We start from the raw sequence: 23,240 nt of genomic DNA, 5'->3' as shown, positions 1-23,240 counted from the left end.
ACATGTCAGAATTATTATGAAAGGATAGTTGCTACTCATCATATAGTGGAGGTGCTGAGTCACACATAAGAATAATAAAAAGACTGGCAGAAAGTCGACCTATACACTCTCTCTCTCTGGGATGCTGTCCCAGACAGTTAATGTTGGTAAACTTTCTGACAGTCTTTTTGTTGTGCCCATCTGTGTCTCAGCATCTCTGCTTCATGGTGAGTAACAACTATATCCTTTTCATAATATTGTCTTATTCCATCTCAGATTTTCCATAGTTTTATTAACAAATTATCAACATAAATATAACTGTTTTACATTCTGTGGTACTGGCATGTGAATAAACCTATTACATAAATTGTATTGTTTGTTTTTCCACTGTAACAACCTTGCACTTATGTTTGGTAGCAGGATGAAGAGGAGTATTCGATACTAGTTGTTGACTTTTACCAGTGGTGTAGAAAACATGACACAAATGATGTAAACAACATGGTGACTGTAACATGATATGTAGCCTCCCTCCTCCCAAATTAACTAAGGTACATATGTCACCACAACCAGATTTTTTGCAATCACGTTCGTTGGCTTCACCAACTATCAACTGGACTGTAAAAATACACACTATAATCAGCCGTCAACATTATGTCGCTGATTGGAGCCGACAACTACTATCAAATATCCCTCTTGACCCTGATAATGTGCTACTCTCGAAATCTTGGGTGTGGTCACAGACTGATCTGTAACAGACTTGAGTGTTGGCATAGGCAATGAATGTGGATTTAAAATAAAAGTTGAGGTAAAAGATCTGTAGTGTAGTCCAGGGTGTACGTTTGTTGTATGTTTAACACACTTTTCAATATAAATCACTAAAACTGCAAAGTGAATTCAGAAAATCTGTATTCCATAATAGATGAATTTCCAATTAGGTATTTTGCTACACATTGTGTAAAATATCACACTACTACTATGAAAATTGGAAAGGGGGTCACTGTGGAACCATTACCCAATTCAGAGCATATTTCTCTGTTAATTTTGAGACCAGTACTTGGTTTTAATTATTCTGTACTCAAATATATGTTAGTCATTGAGTACAAACACACAAAACAGAGCAGTATAATTTTGAAAGAAGTAATTTACTACATAAGTGAGACTAAAACTGTGCCACTGTGCTGTGTAAGTTGGCATTAGTGTTTTTCTGTTGTAAATATTTTCTCCTGAAACTTTTTAAAATCATTCTTTCTGTTTCCAGTGAATAGCAAACTCATATATTGAAGAGCAATGCATAAGTGCTTTCTCATTTTCATATACAGTTTGAAATGCTTCGTTACTGTACAGATCACAATAAATGTGAACTGTACTTTTTTAACAACATGGGTCATATTTAACTAAACAATTTTATGACAGTTTTAGTCAGATTATTTCTACTGTATTTATTTACTTAGCTTGTGGTGGTAAACTTTGTGTTAGTATACATTAAGTTACAGATACATAAGTCAATAGTATTAAGGAAAAGTAAATAAAGCATAAATTGTGAGTATAATACAGTGTTGTACCATAGTTTAATGTAGAAACACAATATTAAATTTAATTTCTCAATCCAGTCAATAGCATGTAGAGTCAAGTTTCAGGAAATATTCTCATTGCCTGGATATAATGTGAAAGAATATTCCTGCAAGTGTGGGATGGTCTAATGTGTCTTGCCACAACTGATAGATTTATTGGGCAGTTTCAGTCTAAGTCAGATTGTCAGAAAAAAGCCTATACCTGCAAATATAGGGACGAATTTATTTATTTATTTATTTGACTTGTTCACATGATTGGAAAGATTGGCAAGCCAAGTTTTGCCAACAAAAATTTATGTTGGTTAAACTTCCTGTAGCTGAAAAACGTTGAAAATTTTGGACTTTTCAGTTCTCTCTCTCTCTCTCTCTCTCTCTCTCTCTCTCTCTCTCTCTCTCTCTCTCTCTCTCTCCAAAAGATGCTCTTTTCGTGCACTCCTAGCACTTTTGCATCTAGTTACTTTTGAAAAGGGCACAAAATTGTCTGTCGATTTAATTACAAAAACTTTATTTCTACTCCCAACACCAAGGGCACTACAGTCTGTCAAAAAAATCAATTTTTCAAACTTCATGCAAAATGCCAAGAGACCATGTTTCTGAGGTCTTTTACTTCAGTTTCCATTTATATAGTAGAAATGCATTATATGTTATGTTATACATTGGAATCGAATATCTCACTTATCACAATCTCCCCCCCCCCCCCCCAAAAAAAGGGAGAAAATGTGCACTTCTATTGCTTGTGTGTTTTCATGGCCATGTTAATTTATTTCATCCCTCTTGACTGCAATTAGCACACACTTGCACAGGAAGCTTGGCTCAGAACATTTCATTCTGGTTTTGTCCGCCCTTGGCTTCGCAGCATTTTACACTGAATCAGCTCTATTATAAGTATCTTTCATCCTTCAGGTTAACAACGAAAGAAACAGTGACATGTTTTGCCAATTTATGTATGACAATGCAGATTTCAATGTAAACACTCAAGATGGACCTGGTACTTTCTGTGCACTGATAGACATAATGTGTGTTACTCCCCATAATACATTTCTTCCTGAGAAAAGTATTGAAAAGTTGAAATGTCCTCCCTCAGCTCAAGTTGATAGTGAAGCCGAAAAATTTGACTGACAGGCATTCTACAGAACACAAGTTGTGAGTAACATGCAGGACATTAGTGCAGAAATTGAATCATACTGTGAAGTGAGCGGTGTAACTTAGAACAAAACCTAAACTGAAGTTGTTGTCACATTGATCGATATGATATGAACTTAGAAAAACTTGCATGATTGGTTTTCACTACTGCTTCCCTTCACTGAAAGTGATTTTATAATTTCCGTCATCAGAGTGGAGAATCCAAATTGTTACATGCACCATAAATAGGGAAGGAAAGGATGAAAAGCATTGTTGATGGCAGTTACCAGCATGTAAAGTTCCATAGAAAATAAAAAGTTGTGACTCTCCTTCCTGTCGTCAATATTATAAAAGTTGAGAACACTTAAGTTACTCTGGTTTGTCCAAAAGATTTGTTTAATGGAAAGAGAATTAAAATCACTTCTGAAATATGAACTAGCTACTTGAAAAAGGCGTGTGAAAAGCAACAAAATCTTCATTTATTACATTTTGGTCCCAGTGAAGGATGTGGACTTTGGCATTGAATAAATTTTTTATCACTGGTGGACGGTACCTTGTACACAAAGTAACTTGGCCTCAAAATGTTTCCTTCAAATCAGTAGTCCAAAGTTACATTTATTACCTGCAGTGACATTTTTTATCTTCATTTGCTATTGTATTTGATGGGTAACCATGCGAGGGAGAGCAATGTAGCACAGTTTGTTGAGTGGATGCATAGATGTAGAAAACATTCTTCAGTTAAGTTGTAGTTGAATCATAGATGGTAAACTAAGTCCCTGAGACAAGTTTTGTACAACGAATGAAAGAATCACTTGACCACACATCTTAAAAAGGAATCTCAAGAGTTTAGCATTGAGGTGGACTCAGCACAAGATGATGCTGACATTATGGTTGTAATATCTGCCATTTCAAGAACTGATGATTGAGGAAGTGTGGTCAAAGTGGGAGAAGTTTTTGACCTTGTGTACGACTGGTTTAGGACAACCCAGATTAGACACATTTGGAGGTCTCTTCCATGTGAGTATGTTGAAAACTTAGTTTCAGGTGTGCCTCGGAGATGCCAAACAGTTATCAACACTGTAGTTGACTGGATGTAGTATGAATTATATAATTCATTTTTCTTTTGTTCATATATGATATATGTATATATTTTAGTTTGTTGTCAAATGTATCTTTCTACTGATAAACCCAACCACAACCTTACTTGACAAACTGTTAACTTGGTCTCACATAGACCTGTTATACGCTATGACTTCACTGTCACCTCAAATTTGACGTTAGTAGATATAACATTTTTGTCAACTTCAATGTACACACACCCTCCTTTGGTGCCTAATCTGTCTTTTTGATATACATTCCGTGAATCGCTAAATATCTTGGAGCTTTCTACTTCGGGTTCCAGCAAGCTCTCAGTCCCCAGTATAATTTGAGCGTGATAAGCTTACAGAATCACAATAAATGGGTGATCAGGAACCACCAGATTGCCCATGGAGTAATTGAATACTGCAGAGTGAGATGTTCAATTCCAGTATGTAATGTAATTTGTTTTCTTTTAAAAAGGAAATATGTACCAAATTGCTAGTGTGAAAAAAGTGTGAAATTTTCCAAGTCCCCCCCCCCCCCTACAGAAAGTTCAGCGGCCGACATAAATTTGTTTGCAAAACTTGGTTTTCCAATTTTTCCAACCATATGGACGAGTTAAAAAAAAACAAAGTATTCTACCCCACCTTTTGCAAGTAAAATCTGCTATTTGACTGGATTATTTGTTCCATATTAAATCCTTGCATGCTTCGTCTTTTGTGCAGATTATATTAGCCATCTTCCACATACTTAAATGTACATCAAAGTCTTCCATCTTTAGTGCAGGTGTATAGGTTAGTTTGTACTCATGGTAGTGGTGTTGCTGGATCCACATTTCCCATCTACAGCATGTATCAAATGCTTTCGCAACAAGTTCTGTAGTGGTGTGTATTGCTGCTTGTCGGTATTTTAGCCTTTTGGATGTAGTACTTGGGATATAGTCATGCTTTCTACCATTTGAGTTAGAGGTAGAGAGAGAGAGATTTTTACTCTAATGTGATTTGTCAAAATCATGTCAATAGCTATCAATTCTTACGATGCTCGGAAAACTTTTATATCAAGCCATCACTTCTGTTTCAGGGTGAGACAAAAAGTGTGTTTGCAAACTTCAGTGGATTTAAAATGCCTACCAGTACAAGTACAGTCACCTTCAATTTCGGCAGTGGCGGAACAGCAGCAGCTGACGGAAGTTCATCATCAAAAGAATCTTCCAGTGCTCCTATACAGCAAAAAAATGGAGTTTTGAAAGGAAGTTCAAATGAAATGTCTACTAGAAAGGACGCTGAAGGTAAAAATGATATGGACAGATACACAAAGAAGCCAAAGGAATTTTATGCAGATCTGAGGGCACTTAATGAATGTGTGTCAAAGTGGATAAAAATGCATGTGGAAAGAAATTCATGTTGTATACTTACACCAGTGTTCAAAGACTATGAAAGACATCTCAGTGATCTAGAAGACAAGTATAAAACATCAAAAAATGTTGATACAGAACCATCCAAGAAAGACATGTGGAGTATACCTGCAGCACCTAAAGACATTAAAAGTGTTGCACAAGAATCATTTAATTTTTCTTTTGGATTAAAAAGTTCTGGAGACAAATTCAGTTCAAGTGGTTATTTTTCGACGCCTCCTGTAACAAAGACATTAGACAACAAAAATGTCCAGGAAGAGCCCTCTAAGACTCCAAGCAGCTCTGTTCTGTCTCCATTTAACCAGAAACTTGTGTCCCCTACACAGGCTTCAACATTGTCTTCTTCTGAAGAGAAGAATAAGCCACCATTGCAGTTTTCCTTTGGCAGGTATGATTCTTATTCGCAAATTTATGAATGATGATCATGACGATTATTTGTAATTTTATTGTAAGAATAAACAAAATAAGGAAAGAGTCTAAAGTCTAGATCAGGGCCAGCATGTGTTGGCGGTGTTGTATTATACCTTTGTCTCTTGCTTCGAAACATGTCATCTGTCAGCTGCTCTCTTATTGGCTGAATAGAACAGCAGCTAACACACCCTCATTGTTCCATCCCATCATACCCCTTGGTGAGCATTGACAATACTGCTGTACGAAACATGTAAATACGCCACTGGGCCTGATCTAGACTGACTGGCAAAGCCAGTGGGTATGACGTGTTCAGAAAAAAATCGGTTACTTTTTGAACATTTAAAGCAGTTATTTCAGCTTTATATCATGTACCACAAAATATCTTTATTCAGGGTTGCCACAAGTTCTGGAAATTATGGAATATCAGTGAATTTCAAATGACTCAGGGAAATGTGAAAAGAAAACTGGAAAATCTCATTTTTGTCTCGTGTCAGTAGATAGAATGATCTGTTTTACTGAGATGTCAAGCATCAGTGCTGGCTGGGTGCTGCTGAGTACATGCACTGCTTCCCTACTCACTCATTCCTACTGTTTCTCCCCTTCCTACCACTACCCTCAGCTTGCAGTCAGCACTGCCACCACTTCTGGCCACTAGCCTAGCAGCTGCCAACAAGAGGCAAGGAGGTGTGAGCAGTGATTGGTTTGGATGTGATTCTTGGAGACAGTAGACGCAGCAGTGTGTGCACACGCGCCCTTGTTTTCTGACAAAGTCTATTGCTGTAAATTTAGTTGTGACAGTGTGATTGTCTTATCTATATGCCTGTCTGCGGCTCAGCGGTCATCTTTACGGTGAGTTGCTACCCAAAATCATCAACATTATTGTTATTATTATTATTATTATTATTATTTTTCTTTCCTGTCTCAGACATTATGTCTGGTTAAAAATGGAAAGTGACGCAGACCTTGATCAAGCGTGACTTCCTTTTAACTGTACGTTATATGTTACATTGTATTTAGGAACTTTCGGGTGATTGAACATGTATCGATAATTACAGATTACTGTAGTTGTATATATACGTCTGGATGTAGCTGTATTGCGTTGATGTACTGGTGGATATTGTGTGGTATGACTCCTGTAGTTGATAGTATAAGTGGTATGATGTCAACTTTATCCTGATGCCACATGTCTTTGACTTCCTCAGCCAGTTGGATGTATTTTTTCAATTTTTTTCTCCTGTTTTCTTCTGTATATTTCTTGTATTGGGTATGGATATTTCGATTAGTTGTGTTAATTTCTTCTTTTTATTGGTGAGTATGATGTCAGCTTTGTTATGTGGTGTTGTTTTATCTGTTATAATGGTTCTGTTCCAGTATAATTTCTATTAATCATTCCCCAGTACATTTTGTGGTGCATACTTGTATGTGGGAACGTGTTGTTTTATTAGTTTATGTTGTATGGCAAGTTGTTGATGTATTATTTTTGCTACGTTGTCATGTCTTCTGGGGTAATCTGTATTTGCTAGTATTGTACATCCGCTGGTGATGTGATCTACTGTTTCTATTTGTTGTTTGCAAAGTCTGCACTTATATGTTGTGGTATTGGGATCTTTAATAATATGCTTGCTGTAATATCTGGTGTTTATTGTTTGATCCTGTATTGCAATCATGAATCCTTCCGTCTCACTGTATATATTGCCTTTTCTTAGCCATGTGTTGGATGCGTCTTGATCGATGTGTGGCTGTGTTAGATGATACGGGGGCTTGCCATGTAGTGTTTTCTTTTTCCAATTTACTTTCTTCGTATCTGTTGATGTTATGTGATCTAAAGGGTTGTAGAAGTGGTTATGAAATTGCAATGGTGTAGCCGATGTATTTATGAGTGATTGCTTTGTGTATTTTGCTAGTTTCTGCTCGTTCTATATAAAGAATTTTCTTACATTGTCTACCTGTCCATAATGTAGGTTTTTTATGTCGATAAATCCCCTTCCTCCTTCCTTTCTGCTTAATGTGAATCTTTTTGTTGCTGAATGTATGTGATGTATTCTATATTTGTGGCATTGTGACCGTGTAAGTGTATTGAGTGCTTCTAGGTCTGTGTTACTCCATTTCACTACTCCAAATGAGTAGGTCAATATTGGTATAGCATATGTATTTATAGCTGTTGTCTTGTTTCTTGCTGTCAATTCTGTTTTCAGTATTTTTGTTAGTCTTTGTCTATATTTTTCTTTTAGTTCATCTTTAGAATTTGTGTTATCTATTCCTATTTTTTCTCAGTATCCTATATATTTATAGGCATCTGTTTCTTCCATTGCTTCTATGCAGTCGCTGTGGTTATGCAATATGTAATCTTCTTGTTTAGTGTGTTTTCCCTTGACTATATTATTATTATTATTATTATTATTATTGATTCTCGGAGTATTCGCGCAAGTTATGTGTTGCATGGATTGACCGCTGCTGTCTCACTTCATCAACATGCTATCTGTGACTCGTGAATAGCTGGCCATATGAGTGGATTTCCCCAATGGTCCAAAACCACATGCCATTTCTGTGGGTGTTTAATGGATCAGGTCTTCCAGCCAGAAGCCCAGCGTTTCCCACTAATGTGCAGGCCCTGCCTGCTGGATCTAGTCTCATCGAACTGCCCGCAAGCTGGGTATGTTTGTTTGTGGCGTAATGTGGCGGATATTTGTGGTTTATCCACAGGCCCGGGATAGCGGTGCTTCTCAACAGGCCAGAGGCCAAGGGCGATGGATTTCAGGAATTGCAACTGGCTGGCCACAAGTATGTTGTACACTGCGATGTTTTATAGACATTTTATTTATTCTAGTAGATTTTGGCACTTTCAAAAGTAGTTTTTTTATATTAGAAAGTATGGACGATAGGAAGAAGAAAATTGTGGAAGTCACAGTTGGTTTGTATGCTGTGTATTCATATATTTCTGAAAGAAAAACTGCACAGTACCTGTAAAATAATAGACATAACACTGTGGGTAATAACCTACAATAAAGAATAAAGCAGAACCGTCATTTTATTGGTGGCCACTTATTGTGTTGGTTATACAACTGTTCTCCGCATTATACACTTTTTCAAGAGGCCTACTTTTGTCTTGAGGTTAATTGTGAAATCAGTGAATCTATTTTAAATGTCTTGCGACTCCAAGGAAATGCATATTTTATCACCAAATGTGTTTCATTTTTATTGAAATAAAATGACATCAGTCATCGTAATGAAACACACATACCATTTGGCTTGCTTTCACCATCTAAAACAATTCATTTACAAAAGATGTTTATGTTAGTACTTCAGATGTTTGCACACATTAGAAAACACCGCCTGCTTGCAAGTTTTTCTTTAAATATTTCCTTGTTTGGCATTATTGCTTCTTGTACCCTAGCTGCAAAGACAGATTTAAAATATCTTCAGTTATTATAAAGCAGCTATGGTCACACAAACGAATTTTTTTTTCTGAAACTTCATTTCATATTTTTGTAACATAGTTTTTATAACAGCACTGTGGTCAACAGTTGGAATACTGTCTAGAAAATTGTCAGTCACGTCTTAGTATGTCTTTCTTTCTTTAAGAATGCTCAGATTATGATATGAATATAACAGAGGGAAACATTCCACGTGGAAAAATATATCTAAAAAGAAAGATGATGAGACTTACCAAACAAAAGTGCTGGCAGGTCGATAGACACACAAACAAACACAAATATACACACAAAATTCAAGCTTTCGCAACAAACTGTTGCCTCATCAGGAAAGAGGGGAAGGAGAGGGAAAGACGAAAGGATGTGGGTTTTAAGGGAGAGGATAAGGAGTCATTCCAATCCCGGGAGCGGAAAGACTTACCTTAGGGGGAAAAAAGGACAGGTATACACTCGCACACACACCCATATCCATCCACACATACAGACACAAGCAGTCATATTTAAAGACTCTCTGCCCAAACTCTTTGTCTTTAAATATGACTGCTTGTGTCTGTATGTGTGGATGGATATGGGTGTGTGTGCGAGTGTATACCTGTCCTTTTTTCCCCCTAAGGTAAGTCTTTCCGCTCCCGGGATTGGAATGACTCCTTATCCTCTCCCTTAAAACCCACATCCTTTCGTCTTTCCCTCTCCTTCCCCTCTTTCCTGATGAGGCAACAGTTTGTTGCGAAAGCTTGAATTTTGTGTGTATATTTGTGTTTGTTTGTTTGTGTGTCTATCGACCTGCCAGCGCTTTTGTTTGGTAAGTCTCATCATCTTTCTTTTTAGATATATAAGAATGCTCAGATATTTCCGTGCTGTCATTTGCCAAAATCTCGTTTCGATAAATCAGACTGTTTGAGGGATGCTGTGAGTATTTTATTCTCACATTCTGCAGGTAGAGTCTCAAAACCGGTCCTCGACAAACACTCAGGCATTGGCTGCAGCTATCAAAGAATCTGCTGGAAATATCTGTGGCTCCTCAGGAAAATTCGTTTTTTGTGTGGCACCTCACCTTCAAAGGCACACCAGCTTTTGACTGTTGCAGGAGTGTTACAAACAAACAACTTTCTGTCCTCAGTCATGTGGCAGCTCCCACAGTGTTCTAGTAGTGTATCATGGTGAAACCAAGTAAGGTGAAATTCAGTGCTGAATGGCCGAATGATTGGAAGTTTGAGGGCATCAAGACACACAAGACGTCAGTATTCCAGGTGTATCGCGCTGTATGCAGCGAGTCTTGTGCTCTCAGCAACACGGGGAAGATGAATGTGATCAGCCATGTGGAAGGAGCTAAGCACTTCAAGGCAGTCATGGCGGTCAAGAAGACAGTGGATACTCGTCAATCTTTGGTAAGTAAAGTGCTAAGACTATTAAATGATGTGTAGACTCGTAAAGGCTGCACAGCATCTCACTGACCTTAATGGGATTTTATCTTCAACGACTGCATTTCTTTTTTCCCCGCTGCTGTTTTGGTGCTGTGTTAGGCCATTAAAAGGGTATTCCAACAATATTTTAAAATGTAAGTGAAGAGAATGGGACCATCAGGTGAGATGGGAAACCTTGCCAACGGAGTGGCACTCAAAAGCGACAGACTCACTTAGGCATTTTCGACATACCCTTGTGCAGCTTGATGTGACCTATCCTTTTCTAATATCAAGTTTTGGCATTCATTATGGAAACTTGCCACTAGCTTTCCATTGAAGAGGGAGGACCAGCAAGGTACACTTTGCCGCCTTGCTTTCCCACTGTTTCTGCTCCTCTTGCCTCCTCTTTAGATAAGGGGGTGATTAATGTTGTCTTCATCATGCGTGCATTCTGAAGCTGGACACAACCATCTATTGACAACCACTGTTCTTTCTCTGATAGTACATACCTGCCAACTCTCCTGATTTAGGTGGGAGACTCCAGATTTTCAGCTTTTCTCCCATCTCCCAATTATTCCACTATTTCTCCCAATTTTTAGGTAATGATGGCCAAGACAGTTGTTTTAAATATCCATTGTTTCGGTTTTTGGCCTGTTGTAGAAAATCCTTTGCTAATTAGTCTTTTAATTCATGTACTCCTCGGAGTTCGTACAAATCAGAAAGTCGCATATGACATGTAATAGATTGTACTTTTTCCTCTTTTCTGTGCATTTTGTAGAATGCATGCTCATATTGCTCAGTTTTGTGCTCCATGTGGACTTGCGTTTGTGTGTTGCCACTATTCCAGCGCTGCCAAGTTAGTGGTTTTCCCACTAAATCTCGTGAGTACCTGTCTAGTGGCTAATGGGAATTACGGCAGATTTTAAACATATTAGGATGGTCTTACAGTAAAATTACTTCTAAAATGTCTTGATCCATTGAATATATAGAAAACAACACTATTTAATTTATAAATGTCTACTAGCTCTTGAATTTATATAACTTAAATATTTGTAATGTCGTGCCCCCCCCCTCCCCCCCGGTAGCTGAGTGGTCAGCGCAGCAAAACGTCAATCCTAAGGACCAGGGTTCAATTCCCAGCTGGGTCGGAGATTTTCTCCACTCAGGGACTGGGTGTTGTGTTGTCCTAATCATCATCTTCTCATCCCCATCGATGCACAAGTTGCCGAAGTGGCGTCAAATCGAAAGACTTGTACCTGGTGAGCGTTCTACCCAACAGGAAGCCCTAGTCACATGACATTTATTTATTTATGTATTTATAATAAATGGTATTCTATCTTAGTTCCAGTATTGTCATGTGTTCTAGTATTGATAAATCTGCACCTGCATACATTGTGCATACCTATAGCACCTGCATTAATGTGGTGTTTTTTTTTTAGATAAATGGATATTGTTTTAGCATTAAACATGGGTATTGTAAAGGCACAGTAAGCCCAGAAATGTCGTACTGAATGGCTTTGCGATAGTAAATTTGCAAACTGGTCAGAAAGAATTTTTGGCGATGACACAAGAGCATCTTCTAAATTATGTCATAGTACTTTGTTAGCATCTTATGCTGACATATAAGCCATAGTGGCACAAAAAACAGAAGACAGCTCCAGCACCTTAAACAAAAATATCTTCCAAAACCATGAAAGAATCTGTAAAATTGAATCAAGCTGAGGGTTCCATTCCATTTTTTGTCTATGTAATGTGAGTTGTATGTGAGTAAATTCAAACAATGATGTTTCCAGAAAACTTCAGATACATAGAACAAAGTGTAGTGCCGTTATGAAACATGTACTAAGGCCCTGTTTTGTGGAAAATATGCTACAGGATATCGGTGACAGCATGTACAACATTGTAATTAAGGAATCAACAGTCATCAGCGTGAACAAATTTGTAGGGATGACAGCAATATATTACTTTGCTGCAACCAATGCACTCATTTCAACAATTTTTTAACTCCATCAATCTTAAACATTTTCATTTTGTTTTCTGGGAGCAATATTACAACAGTTTCCGTGCATTATTATGTCGAGGAAAGATCCTTGTTTGCATTTTATAATCTTTGTCTACGTGACTAGCTTGCAATTCACACTTAAGTGCCTGACATAGGGTTCATCGTAGCATTTTAGATTATTTCTTTACCATTCTGCCTCGATTATCGCACAGGAAAAACGAACACCTAAATCTTCCCATTCACACTCTGATTTATTTTGTTATGATGATACTGGTGATTGAAATTTCATAAATAGTTCTCATTACAACAAAAAACACTTTTGTTTTAATGATTACCACCCCAGCTTGTGTATCATTTTTGTGACGCTCTCTCCCTTATCCTGCGATAATACAGAACGAGCTACTCTCTTGTGGACTTCTTTGATGATCTCCATCAATCCTATGTGGTAAGGATCCCAGCAGTACTCTAGCAGAGGGCAGACAAGTTGATTTGCTGCATCTTCTAAGTGTCCTGCCAACAAAGTACTGTCTTTGGTTCGCCTTCCCCACAACGTTATCTATATGGTCTTTCCAATTAAAGTTGTTCATAATTGTAATTCATAGGTATTTAATTGAATTGACGGCCTTGAGGTTCATGTGATTTATCTTGTAACTGAAATCGATGGATTTCTTTTAGTACTCCGTGGATGACCTCACGCTTTTCTTTATTTACCATGCAGATATCTTGTCTTTGCTGATGTGACATTTCTATATCACATGGTGGTAAAAGCAGTGTTCCAAACCACAGAGAAAATGTTAAGTTTATGACTAATAATAAAAATAAATAAAAAAAAAATTGGAATTCGGTGTTAGGATTATTTACCAAATAGCAATGTTGTACAGCTTTGCAGGAACAAGAACTGTTACAATCATAGGAGAAATGCTCAAAGAAACATCCCAACGTGTTACTGCAGTTGAACTACGCTACAGATAACGGATATGGAATTGACGCTTTGGTTAGTTCCAGTGTTTTTATTTGTATTTTTATAGCAATTATACAACTTTTTGAATTCACATGAAAAGACTCACATTAGTTGTCTCAGTGCTAGACTGAAAATGAGCCGCAATTTTCTATCATTTGTGCCCCCTGATTTTTTTAAAACTGTATCTCCTGACTTCTGAATTTTAAAGGTTGGAAGATGTGTAGTATCACAAGGATCATGTCATTATTCTTATTTGTGGATATTTGATTGTTTTCAGGGTGCTGATACTTCCAGATAATGCTCCTTGTCATCTGACAAGATAACTGGGCATAATGAAGATGCTGCCTTGAGATTTGATAAGATCAGTGACTGGTGAATCTGGAAGCTCGCAGTTCGCGGTCGGTTTGTCAACCTCCTAGCTATTGCAGTGCAGCATCACCTCCACCACTACCACCAATGCTGTGTCAACTAGCAGTTGACGCACTGCTTTAACAGTGCATGGGCTAGCAGCCGTATTTCAAACTACCTGATTCAGGGTGATGTTACCAGTGTGGAAATATTATGGACTTTGCAGGCTGTCAAAAATCATGTGTTCTCTTCTACTACAGGAAAGCAGACTGCTTTGTTTCCAGTCATGATCCCTAACAATAACGTAGCTAGTAAGATGCGGCTTGGGCGGACCAAGACATTATACAGTATTGTTCATGGTTTAGCTCCGCATTTTAGGAAAAATATTCTTGAACATCTTGATGGGGACGTTCTTTTTGTAATCTTATTTGATGAGAGACTTAACAAGGTGGCTGAGTTGTGGCAAATGAATTTTGCTCTCAGATATTTGCACAAAGTTAGCAAACAATTTGAAATGGACTATTTTTCATCTGCGTTTCATACCACTGCTGCTGATATGTTGGATGGTTTTAAGAGAGAGACTTCTGATCAGAATCTTACCAACGTGCTTCACTTATCAGTGATTGGACCTAGTGTCAATCAGGCATTGTTGAAGGATTTTTGTCTTTATCTGAAGAGTATTCATGGGGATAGTGCATCAGCTTTTATTGTTATGGGATCTTGTGGTCTTCATGCAATTCATCAGATTTTTCAAGAACGCAGCCTGAAAGGCTGGGGTGTTGTACCTTTTCTGACTTTGCTTTATAATGTGTTGAAGACTGTACCTGCAAGAAGAAATGATTACAAAAGGTTTAATAAATGTAAAAATCCACCCTTCCCTAAAAAATTTTGCTCTATGTGCTGGATGGAAGATGAGGATGCAGTTGACCAGGGTGTAAAATTCATCCCCTTTCTAAAGACTTCTGCGAGGAGAGTAAAGGAGTAAGAGATTAAAATAGATACTTACAGCTGGACAGTGATGTTGAAATATCTCGAAGATCCTCTGCTGCTGTCTAAAATATCTTTTTTTTAGCTTTGTTTTGGTGCACCTATCATGTACAATGCTTTGTCAACTCTGCTTGATGATGTAATGTCTCAGTTGTTCAGGCTGAAGCACGAAATCAGCATATGATGTAAAACTTAATTATAAAGCTGGTCTTATTCCTGCAGCAGACATGAATTGTCTGATCTCAGAAAAGTAAAAGTACCTACCAAAGATATTTTACCTTTCAGGACTGAGTGCAGGGACTTCTGATCGAAACGTACTCAGACCTCCTCAAGTCACCTTTGAAGTACAGTGTTTGCAGATAATAAGCTTTTGTGATCCAATTGTGATATACAACAGCCCAAGAACTAGCAGGGCTAGAATCTTGGACGCCTTGCAGAAATTATCTTCAGAAAATTGGACAAGTACTAAGGACTTTGACAAAGTTGAGAAATAATTCATTCTAGTTCTTGGCAATGAGATATTTTTGGATTTCGATCTCTGTGCAAACTACAGGAAGACTGAGACGAGTATCGATCACTCTTGGAGAGGTTTATTGAATGGTGATATCATGTGTCGGCATTTGTGTAGCTTTCTTCGAAAGGTTCTTGTTTTGCGCCACGGACTAGCCTTTGGAGAGCAAGGTTTTCCCATTAATAAAGAGTGAATGATAGTCAACCAAGAAAACAAGTCATTGGTAGCTATATGTCAAGTATATGATGGCCTAAAATCAGATGGCGATGTCATAGTAAAGATTGACGTTAACAAGAGAATGCTTCTGGACTATCGCAAGGCTAGAGATGGAGATGGTGAAGCTTTAAAGATTAAATAATGTGAAAAAGATGAAGCAGCTGGGAGAGCTAGATGAAAGAGGTCCATCATCTAGCAAGTTAAAGAACTGGAGGCCAAAAAGTCACAGATACTGTCCAAAAGTGCCACTGTACTGAGTGGAAATGAAGAGTTTGCTTCTCTCACAAAGAAGTTTTGACTGGTTTTCGTTGATTGATTTTAATTCTTTGTTTGACAAAATACAGAGTATTATTATTTGGCAGAGAAAAGTTACTGAACATATCCCATTGCTGTTCTTATTTTTTAAAATTTTAATCTTATACAACATATTTCTTTTACAGGGTGACAATTATTGAACTATATGGAAAAAACAATGTAAATTAGTTACAAACAATAGCATGCACACATTTTATTCAACATGTAAAAGTCACTACAGATATTCGGATTTAGGTTATGGCATGTTCGATAACCTGCCATCATTGGCAATGATATGATGCCGACAAATAGCGAAATTTGACCCACGAAGCGGTGGAACGTTGATGCTGTCAGTGACCTCCTGAAAGGCTGTTTCCAGCTCAGCAATGGTTTTGGTATTATTTCTGTACACATTGTTTCTAACATAGCCCAACAAAAATGAGTCTCATGTGTTCATATCCGGAGAATATGGCGGCCAATCGAGGCCCATGCCAGTGGCCTCAGGGTAACCCAGTGCCAGAATGCAGTTCCCAAAGTGCTCCTCCAGGACTTAAAACACTGTCCTGTTTCGATGGGGTCAAGCTCCATCTTGAATGAACATTATCTTGTCAAAATCAGGGTCACTTTGGATAATGGGGATGAAATCATCTTCCAAAACATTCACGTACCGCTCGGTAGTCACCGTGCTATTAATGAATATTGCATTGATTATTCTGTGACTGGACATTGCACAGCATGCAGTCACCCGTTGAGAGTGAAGAGATTTCTTGATCGCGAAATGCGATTCCTCAGTCCCCCAAATGCACAAATTTTCATGACTAACCCATCCAAATGGGTTTCGTCGCTAAACTAAACCATATTCACATCAAAATCCTGTTTGTCAATTCTGTGGACAAGTGTTGGCAGAGCACAACTGCTATTCCATGGCCCTGGGGCTTAATGGCTGATGGGTTTGAATTTGGTATGGGACTTGATGCAGGTCTTCAACAACAATTTGTCGCAGTGTCTCCCGGTTGATTCCCACCTGTTGTGCAGCTCATTTGATCGATTACCTGGGATTGGTTTGAAACACGGCACGTCTTCTCGATGTTTTTAGGTGTTTTCACCAGTTTCGGGCAACCGACATTGTCAACACAGTCATCGTGAACACTACCCATTCTCTCAAGCTTTTGAATCAAATTCTTGACTATTAGCACACTTGGACTAGTTGTCTTCAGCTTGAACTCAGTTGCAAACTTACTTTGAGCCACAGTTGGGCTGTTATTGCTCGCATAGTAGGCCTTCACAAGCACCATACGCTTGGCCACACTGTACCATGACATTTTCAGATGCAAAAGGCTGACAACAACAAGGTGCGTGAGCATGCTGTGACATTCAACTGATTTGTTTCTTCGTTGATAGTCCTTAGTGTCAACATACTGCATTGTTATACTGGCTGAAATATGGGGGTTGGAAGTTGAACACTGATGACTATAAATGATTTAACCAACATTTGCACAGTTGCGTTTCACAGACCTTTATTTTCACTGTTCACAACTGCCAATATTACATAGTTATATGGCCAGTTCACTATTGATAACTTTGATAAGTTCCATTAATAGATCACAGGCAAACATCAGCGTACTGCTACAATAGTTTGCTGTTGAACATCTATGAGCAATAAATACCTAACCACACAGTTCACTGTTCTTGGAGTATAATAAGGTATGTGTGACACTGTCAATTGAACAGGCACTGTCATTGTTTTAGCACACGGCCTATTTGTGTTACACTAATTCCACTGTTAAATTGTTACTTGAAACAGTACATAATTTCCCTCTGAAAATCGGCCGTGGACTGACTGTCTTGAGACCAAAACTCGGTCCTTTATATATCCTCACAATAATATGCACCAAAACTGTACACTGTTTGATGTTTAAGTTACAGAAATTACAATTAAGATGCAACTCATGCAATTAACTGAATACTTAAAAATTCCTCCTTTTTAATAGTTTATTCTACCACAAAGGCTAGGCTGAAGTATTTGTTTGAATAATGAAATTAACAATACTTTTGACAAACCTGGTAATTATTTTGGAATTAATTATGGGCTGGCTTTGCTAATATGGTTTCGAATGGAGCCAAATAAATACTTTAAGAATTCTAGTAGTTCTTCTTCCAAATATTAATAATTAATAAAGAGTTTATATTTGTTTATAAGTCAACAATAGCATCTAAATCACGAAACAATTACTGATTTCACCCTATAACAAAAGATATTAACTAGGAATAGTTAAAATAAATAAGGAAATTAATTACATGCATAAAACTAAGCACAAAATTAGACCTGGTGGTGTGTTATTTAAGACTGAGGGCCAACCTTTTTCTTTTAATGAAATGCAGATTATACTCATGTTAAAGGTAATTAGGCAAAAATGAAAATAAAATGAATTTAAGGAGGCAGATGGCAAAATGAGAGGAAGTAGAGAGATCCCAGCTTGTTTTGTCACAATGCACATACAAATTCCCATCATGCCCCGGGGCCAACTCAGCGGTTTGAATGTCCTAATGCAAAGTGTTCAGAAGTTATGATGATTTTATTTCATGTAGTTCAATAATTGTCACCCTGTATGTTTGTGTCGTCTGATGCATTATCTTGCCTGGAAAGTTCATAAAACCTATGAAGGTGTTACCAGGGTATGAAACTTAATGAAAAAGATTACCGAGAAGTCCTCTGTCTACATTTTGATGCTCAGTTTGCCAGGCTTGTCATGATATGAATACATGTTTTATAACTCTAGTTTGTGTCCCATTTTTTCCAAACCCTTTTGTAATATTTAGTGCCAGAATCTCTACCATAGCAAACATCCCTTAACAATCAATCTTAATTTAGGGAAATAATGGCCAGGCAGTTTATGTGAGAGATGTAGACTGCGCACAAAGAAAAGAAAATTCATAAAGAAATTAGTTACAAAATGTGTGACACAAACTGATGTCAAAAAGTATTTAAAGCCATGTCTTAAAACATTTGTTAATCCATTTCCTCCAATTGTGAAGGAGGCTCGTAACCATTTTGTGGACGAACCTCTTACGGCACAGCCTTTTGAGGCATGTGTTGTTACATACATCACTGCTTCCGTCTGTCAGTACCTATCTCAGATTTCAAAGTTCAATAGGGGTCCTGTCCATGTGTGTAGGTTTGTGTCCTAATCCAATAGACTCTTCTCATCTATCAGGTAGGTGCATGGCAACTGATAATCCTCTGTGGAAAGAAAGATGTAGTCTGAAAAACAGTTTTTGGGCTCATCTCTGCTGCAATATATAGTGGCAAGTCAGTATTGTCAATTCTCAGGCGAATTGCCATGTGTTTCAAGGTTGTGTATTATTATTATTATTATTATTATGATTTGAATTATTGTTAAAAAAATTCTTATTTTCTTCTGTAGCGACTTTCCAGATACATTGTGTATTATGTAGGGCAGTTAAACATTCAGTATTTGCTTAAAGTTAACTTCAAGCACAAATTTTAAATTTCCTATGCCTGCACCTAGTAAAATATGTGATAACCATTATATGTATGTCTTGATATATTACTTTAGCACTTGTGTATAGTTGTTCCATTTGCTTAATGCTCCAGTCCCATATGGTAATTATTGGGACTGCAGCTATGTAAAAATACACACTCGATCATTTAAGACTGAATATAATGCCTGGACCATTTGACTGCTCATTTCATACATGTGGTGTGTTTCCTAACAGTTTAAAATTTGTTTGAATTTTACATGAAAGGGCTGTGTCACCTAATTTGCTGAAAATTACTGAATTTTCACATGTTGTAACACCTAATGGAAAGGCAAAACTTGTGTTTAGTTTTCATTGAATCGAAATATTTCAGCACTTTAAATATGAAAGCAGTTTTGACAAAATTTGGTATTGATTTTAATCTGATGAACAGTTTCTGTTCATATTAAATTCTTGAACTCTGATTTGTATGACGATTTGATGCCATCAGATATGTTTTGAAAGTTTTGATTCCATGGAAAATGTTTTATCTCCAAAGGCAGTGACAGATGCTTAAAATTAGTGTTCAGTATGATGTATGAAATTTTGGAATGATAAATTGTATTTAAATATTGGGTCCTGCCATAAAAGTTTCTCTTAAATTATGTCGTCATAATATGTCACTGCCATAGCTATTAGGTGCAAAACAATTTTAGCCAAGTAAAATTTTCTGTACACACTTCAATTCTTTACTTTGTTAAATTTGTGTTTTTAAGAATACATCATAGACATACAGGTGTGTGTCAATACTTGTTCTGCATTGGAGAAGAATGATATTTTTGTAGCATTTTTACTTGAGTGTTTTGCAATGTAACATTCGCCATATGTATATTTAAAAATTGAATAAAGCAACTAAAAAAGTAAGGTAACAGTAAAAGAAGAAAAGTTCTTGAATAGAATGTTTCTTCTTTTTTTCTTCATTTTTTTCTGATTTAATGTCAGCAATTAAGGGATTGCTGTTAATTCAAAGTTAGAGTTAACTCATTAATAAAAGTAGAAATTCTTCACCTAAAGTCTTTCTTTTATGTAATTTACTGTTTACTAACCCTCCAGATCATAAATCCTGTAAAGAAAACGACTTTCTGTTCGTTCAAAACTACAGGGTTAATAACACGATTAGAAACACAAAAGTCCTTACATGTTTTTGTGAACTTACGCCTTTACTTACTCTTGAGATCTCAAAATTTGTCAGGGGAAACTTGTGGCAACCCTTATATTCTTTTTGGTATTTCTCACTGTGTATTTACAGCCAGCTGTTGATACACCTCCTTACTTTCCTGATACTGCTCGCTCTGAATGCTGTAGACATTACCCAACAAAACAGTGACCCCATTCGAGGCTCATGCATTCACAACCAGATTCACTCAAATGCCTTCACCATCAGTGTTATCAATGTGATTCACCGTGTCATTGAAGCGTCAGCCCCTGCTAGCTACAAAGGCAGCTTCCGTCGGGGCAGAAGGGTGCCACTTTGTCATAAGCAGCAGCTCATTAGCTTTGCATAAGTTCTGTTTCTGGCCAGCTGCAGATGACTTCTCAGCATTCAGAGTAGCAAGTGTGAAATGTCACAGATAAGAATAGAAAGAGAGATCATGATGAAGCTCTGTAAACTATTCCGCTATGAATAAAATTGTGTGTGAGACGATTCAGAGGATGCCAAGGAGTGGCAAAAGGAGGGAGGTACTCTGTTTCTGCTTCAGAGTGACGTTGAAGTCTCTGGACGAGTCTGTCAGCCTTGATATTGGTGTATCATTTTGTCAGAGTTGCTGCAACCACCAGTTGGGATCCAGTTTTGTGGTGCCTCTGTGGTCACTGGAAAAGGGATAATTTTGATTTCAGCAGTAATGAAGCTTAGTTGTAAGTTTATCCAAGTGAGAATTGTATTTTGAAATGTCTGCTGCTCGTGGCATGACACAACCACTTACCATATGTTGCAACACTTTGCAGGGAGTAGTAAAGAAATATTTCATTGATCACATCTTAGGGAGTAGTAAAGAAATATTTCTTTGATTACATCTGAATGACATAACAATTTCCTGATCCATGTGGAGACGTTATTTTAATTTCCTCTGTAAAATATGTGAAAATCCAAACAGGGTTGAGTGACTGTCATGTTGCTCTCATCAGGAAACATGTTGGAGTGGATGGTGAATGTTGTGACTTGGCAAGACCGCCAAGTCACTATGAGGTAACCGAAAGGCACGCGTTTAAGCTCACGCAGGCTGGCGTGAGGTCTGTAACAGTTAAAGGAGTTGAGTCTAGTAAAAAAAGTATGGAGCTTCTGGAATACTTAACTTTAATCCATAATTGGTGAACATCGGTCTGACGGTACATGCATCACAAGATAAATAGCAAAGGATAATGGCGCCTTGCTAGGTCGTAGCAAATGACGTAGCTGAAGGCTATGCTAACTATCGTCTCGGCAAATGAGAGCGTAATTTGTCAGTGAACCATCGCTAGCAAAATCGGCTGTACAACTGGGGCGAGTGCTAGGAAGTCTCTCTAGACCTGCCGTGTGGCGGCGCTCGGTCTGCAATCACTGATAGTGGCGACACGCGGGTCCGACGTATACTAGCGGACCGCGGCCGATTTAAAGGCTACCACCTAGCAAGTGTGGTGTCTGGCGGTGACACCACAGTGAATTCTCTTTTCATCTGGGGCTTAAAATGAGACACATCCCAAGTTACAAATGACTCTGTGCTCAGTGCATCTGTAGCTGTGGTAGTACATTTAGTGCAAGAACCGAACCAATTTTACTAAGGCAGTACTGGTTTTGTCCATTGAATTTTAATAAGACCTAACTTTTTAATTGGAAATTAACATGAAACATACTTTAATGAATGTAGACACATTATATATGCTAGCATATTGTGTGGTAGAATATGTTGGAAAGAAAATACATTTTGCAGACACATACTTATAATGCCAGATTTGTGTAGCTAAGTAATCTTCTATGATGTTAACTAATATCAAAACATAGGTACTGTTACTATTTTATTATTCTGATGTTTTTACACTTGAATTTTAATAAAAGTATTGTAAGAGCAGTGATGACTGGAAGATTATTTTTGTGCGAATTCAAATGTCTCTGTATTCTTTGAATTCACAGCCAGAAGCCATTTACATTTGCAAATGTTTCAAAGCCAGAGGGAGGATCTGGTGAGAATGACAAAGATGGTAAAGATGACAATGAAGAGCCACCCAAAGCAGAATTTACCCCTGTTGTTGAGAAGGATGCAGTATACTCTCAAAGGTATACAATTATCAATACTGTAATGTATAGTATAATACAGTTATGTGTTCATCTAAATGTTATGCAACGAGATTAAGTAAGGCTAGTTGAAGTCCACTGAAACATACACAGTATGACCCCCTAAAGTTAGAATTGTTACAAACACCTGATCAGATAATCTTATTATTAAGACCTTAATCATTGCTTCAAAAAGGTAGTTCTATATTTATTTCACAAAAAATGATGTTAAATATGATTAGAGTTTTTGTAACCATTACTTTTACTTGATTTTAAGCTTAGTGCAAGATTAATCACCTATAATCAAGTGGTGCTTTTTGCATGTTTTGGATTTTCTCTTGTCATTTGTGTCTCTTTATTTCCTTGTAAACCTATTCCTTCATCTTCCTCCTTAATTCATTCACTAAGTTCCACTTTGATTTTTTATCCCTGGTCTTCTACATCTATACATATACTCTGCAAACCACCGTATGGTGCATGGCGGAGGGTACCTTGTAACACTTGTATTCATTTTTTTCTCCTATTCCACATGCATATAGAATAAGGGAAAAAGACTGCCTAAAAGCATCCATACAAGGCCTAATTTCTCGCATCTTATCTTCATGGCCCTTAATCGAAATGTACATTGGCGGTCAGCCTCAACTACCAGTCCTCCAAATTTTTGCAATAGTGCCCTGCAGAAAGCATAGTCTTCCCTCCAGGAATTCCTTTTTGAGTTCA

At 37.5% G+C, this 23,240-nt stretch overlaps 1 protein-coding gene across 1 annotated transcript in view; it reads left to right on the top strand.

Moving 5' to 3' along the window:
• Nucleotides 1–23,240, top strand: part of LOC126251338 (nuclear pore complex protein Nup50) — a 33,138-nt gene that overhangs the window by 1,680 nt on the left and 8,218 nt on the right. The window contains exons 3-4 of the mRNA XM_049951697.1: nucleotides 4,833–5,554; nucleotides 22,380–22,523. Coding sequence (XP_049807654.1) covers nucleotides 4,833–5,554; nucleotides 22,380–22,523 — 866 coding nt within the window. The remainder of the gene's footprint in view (nucleotides 1–4,832; nucleotides 5,555–22,379; nucleotides 22,524–23,240) is intronic.

The sequence above is a fragment of the Schistocerca nitens genome, chromosome 4, assembly GCF_023898315.1.
Source record: "Schistocerca nitens isolate TAMUIC-IGC-003100 chromosome 4, iqSchNite1.1, whole genome shotgun sequence".
Classification (NCBI taxonomy): Eukaryota; Metazoa; Arthropoda; class Insecta; order Orthoptera; family Acrididae; genus Schistocerca; species Schistocerca nitens.
This window is presented reverse-complemented; position numbering and strand designations above follow the sequence as displayed.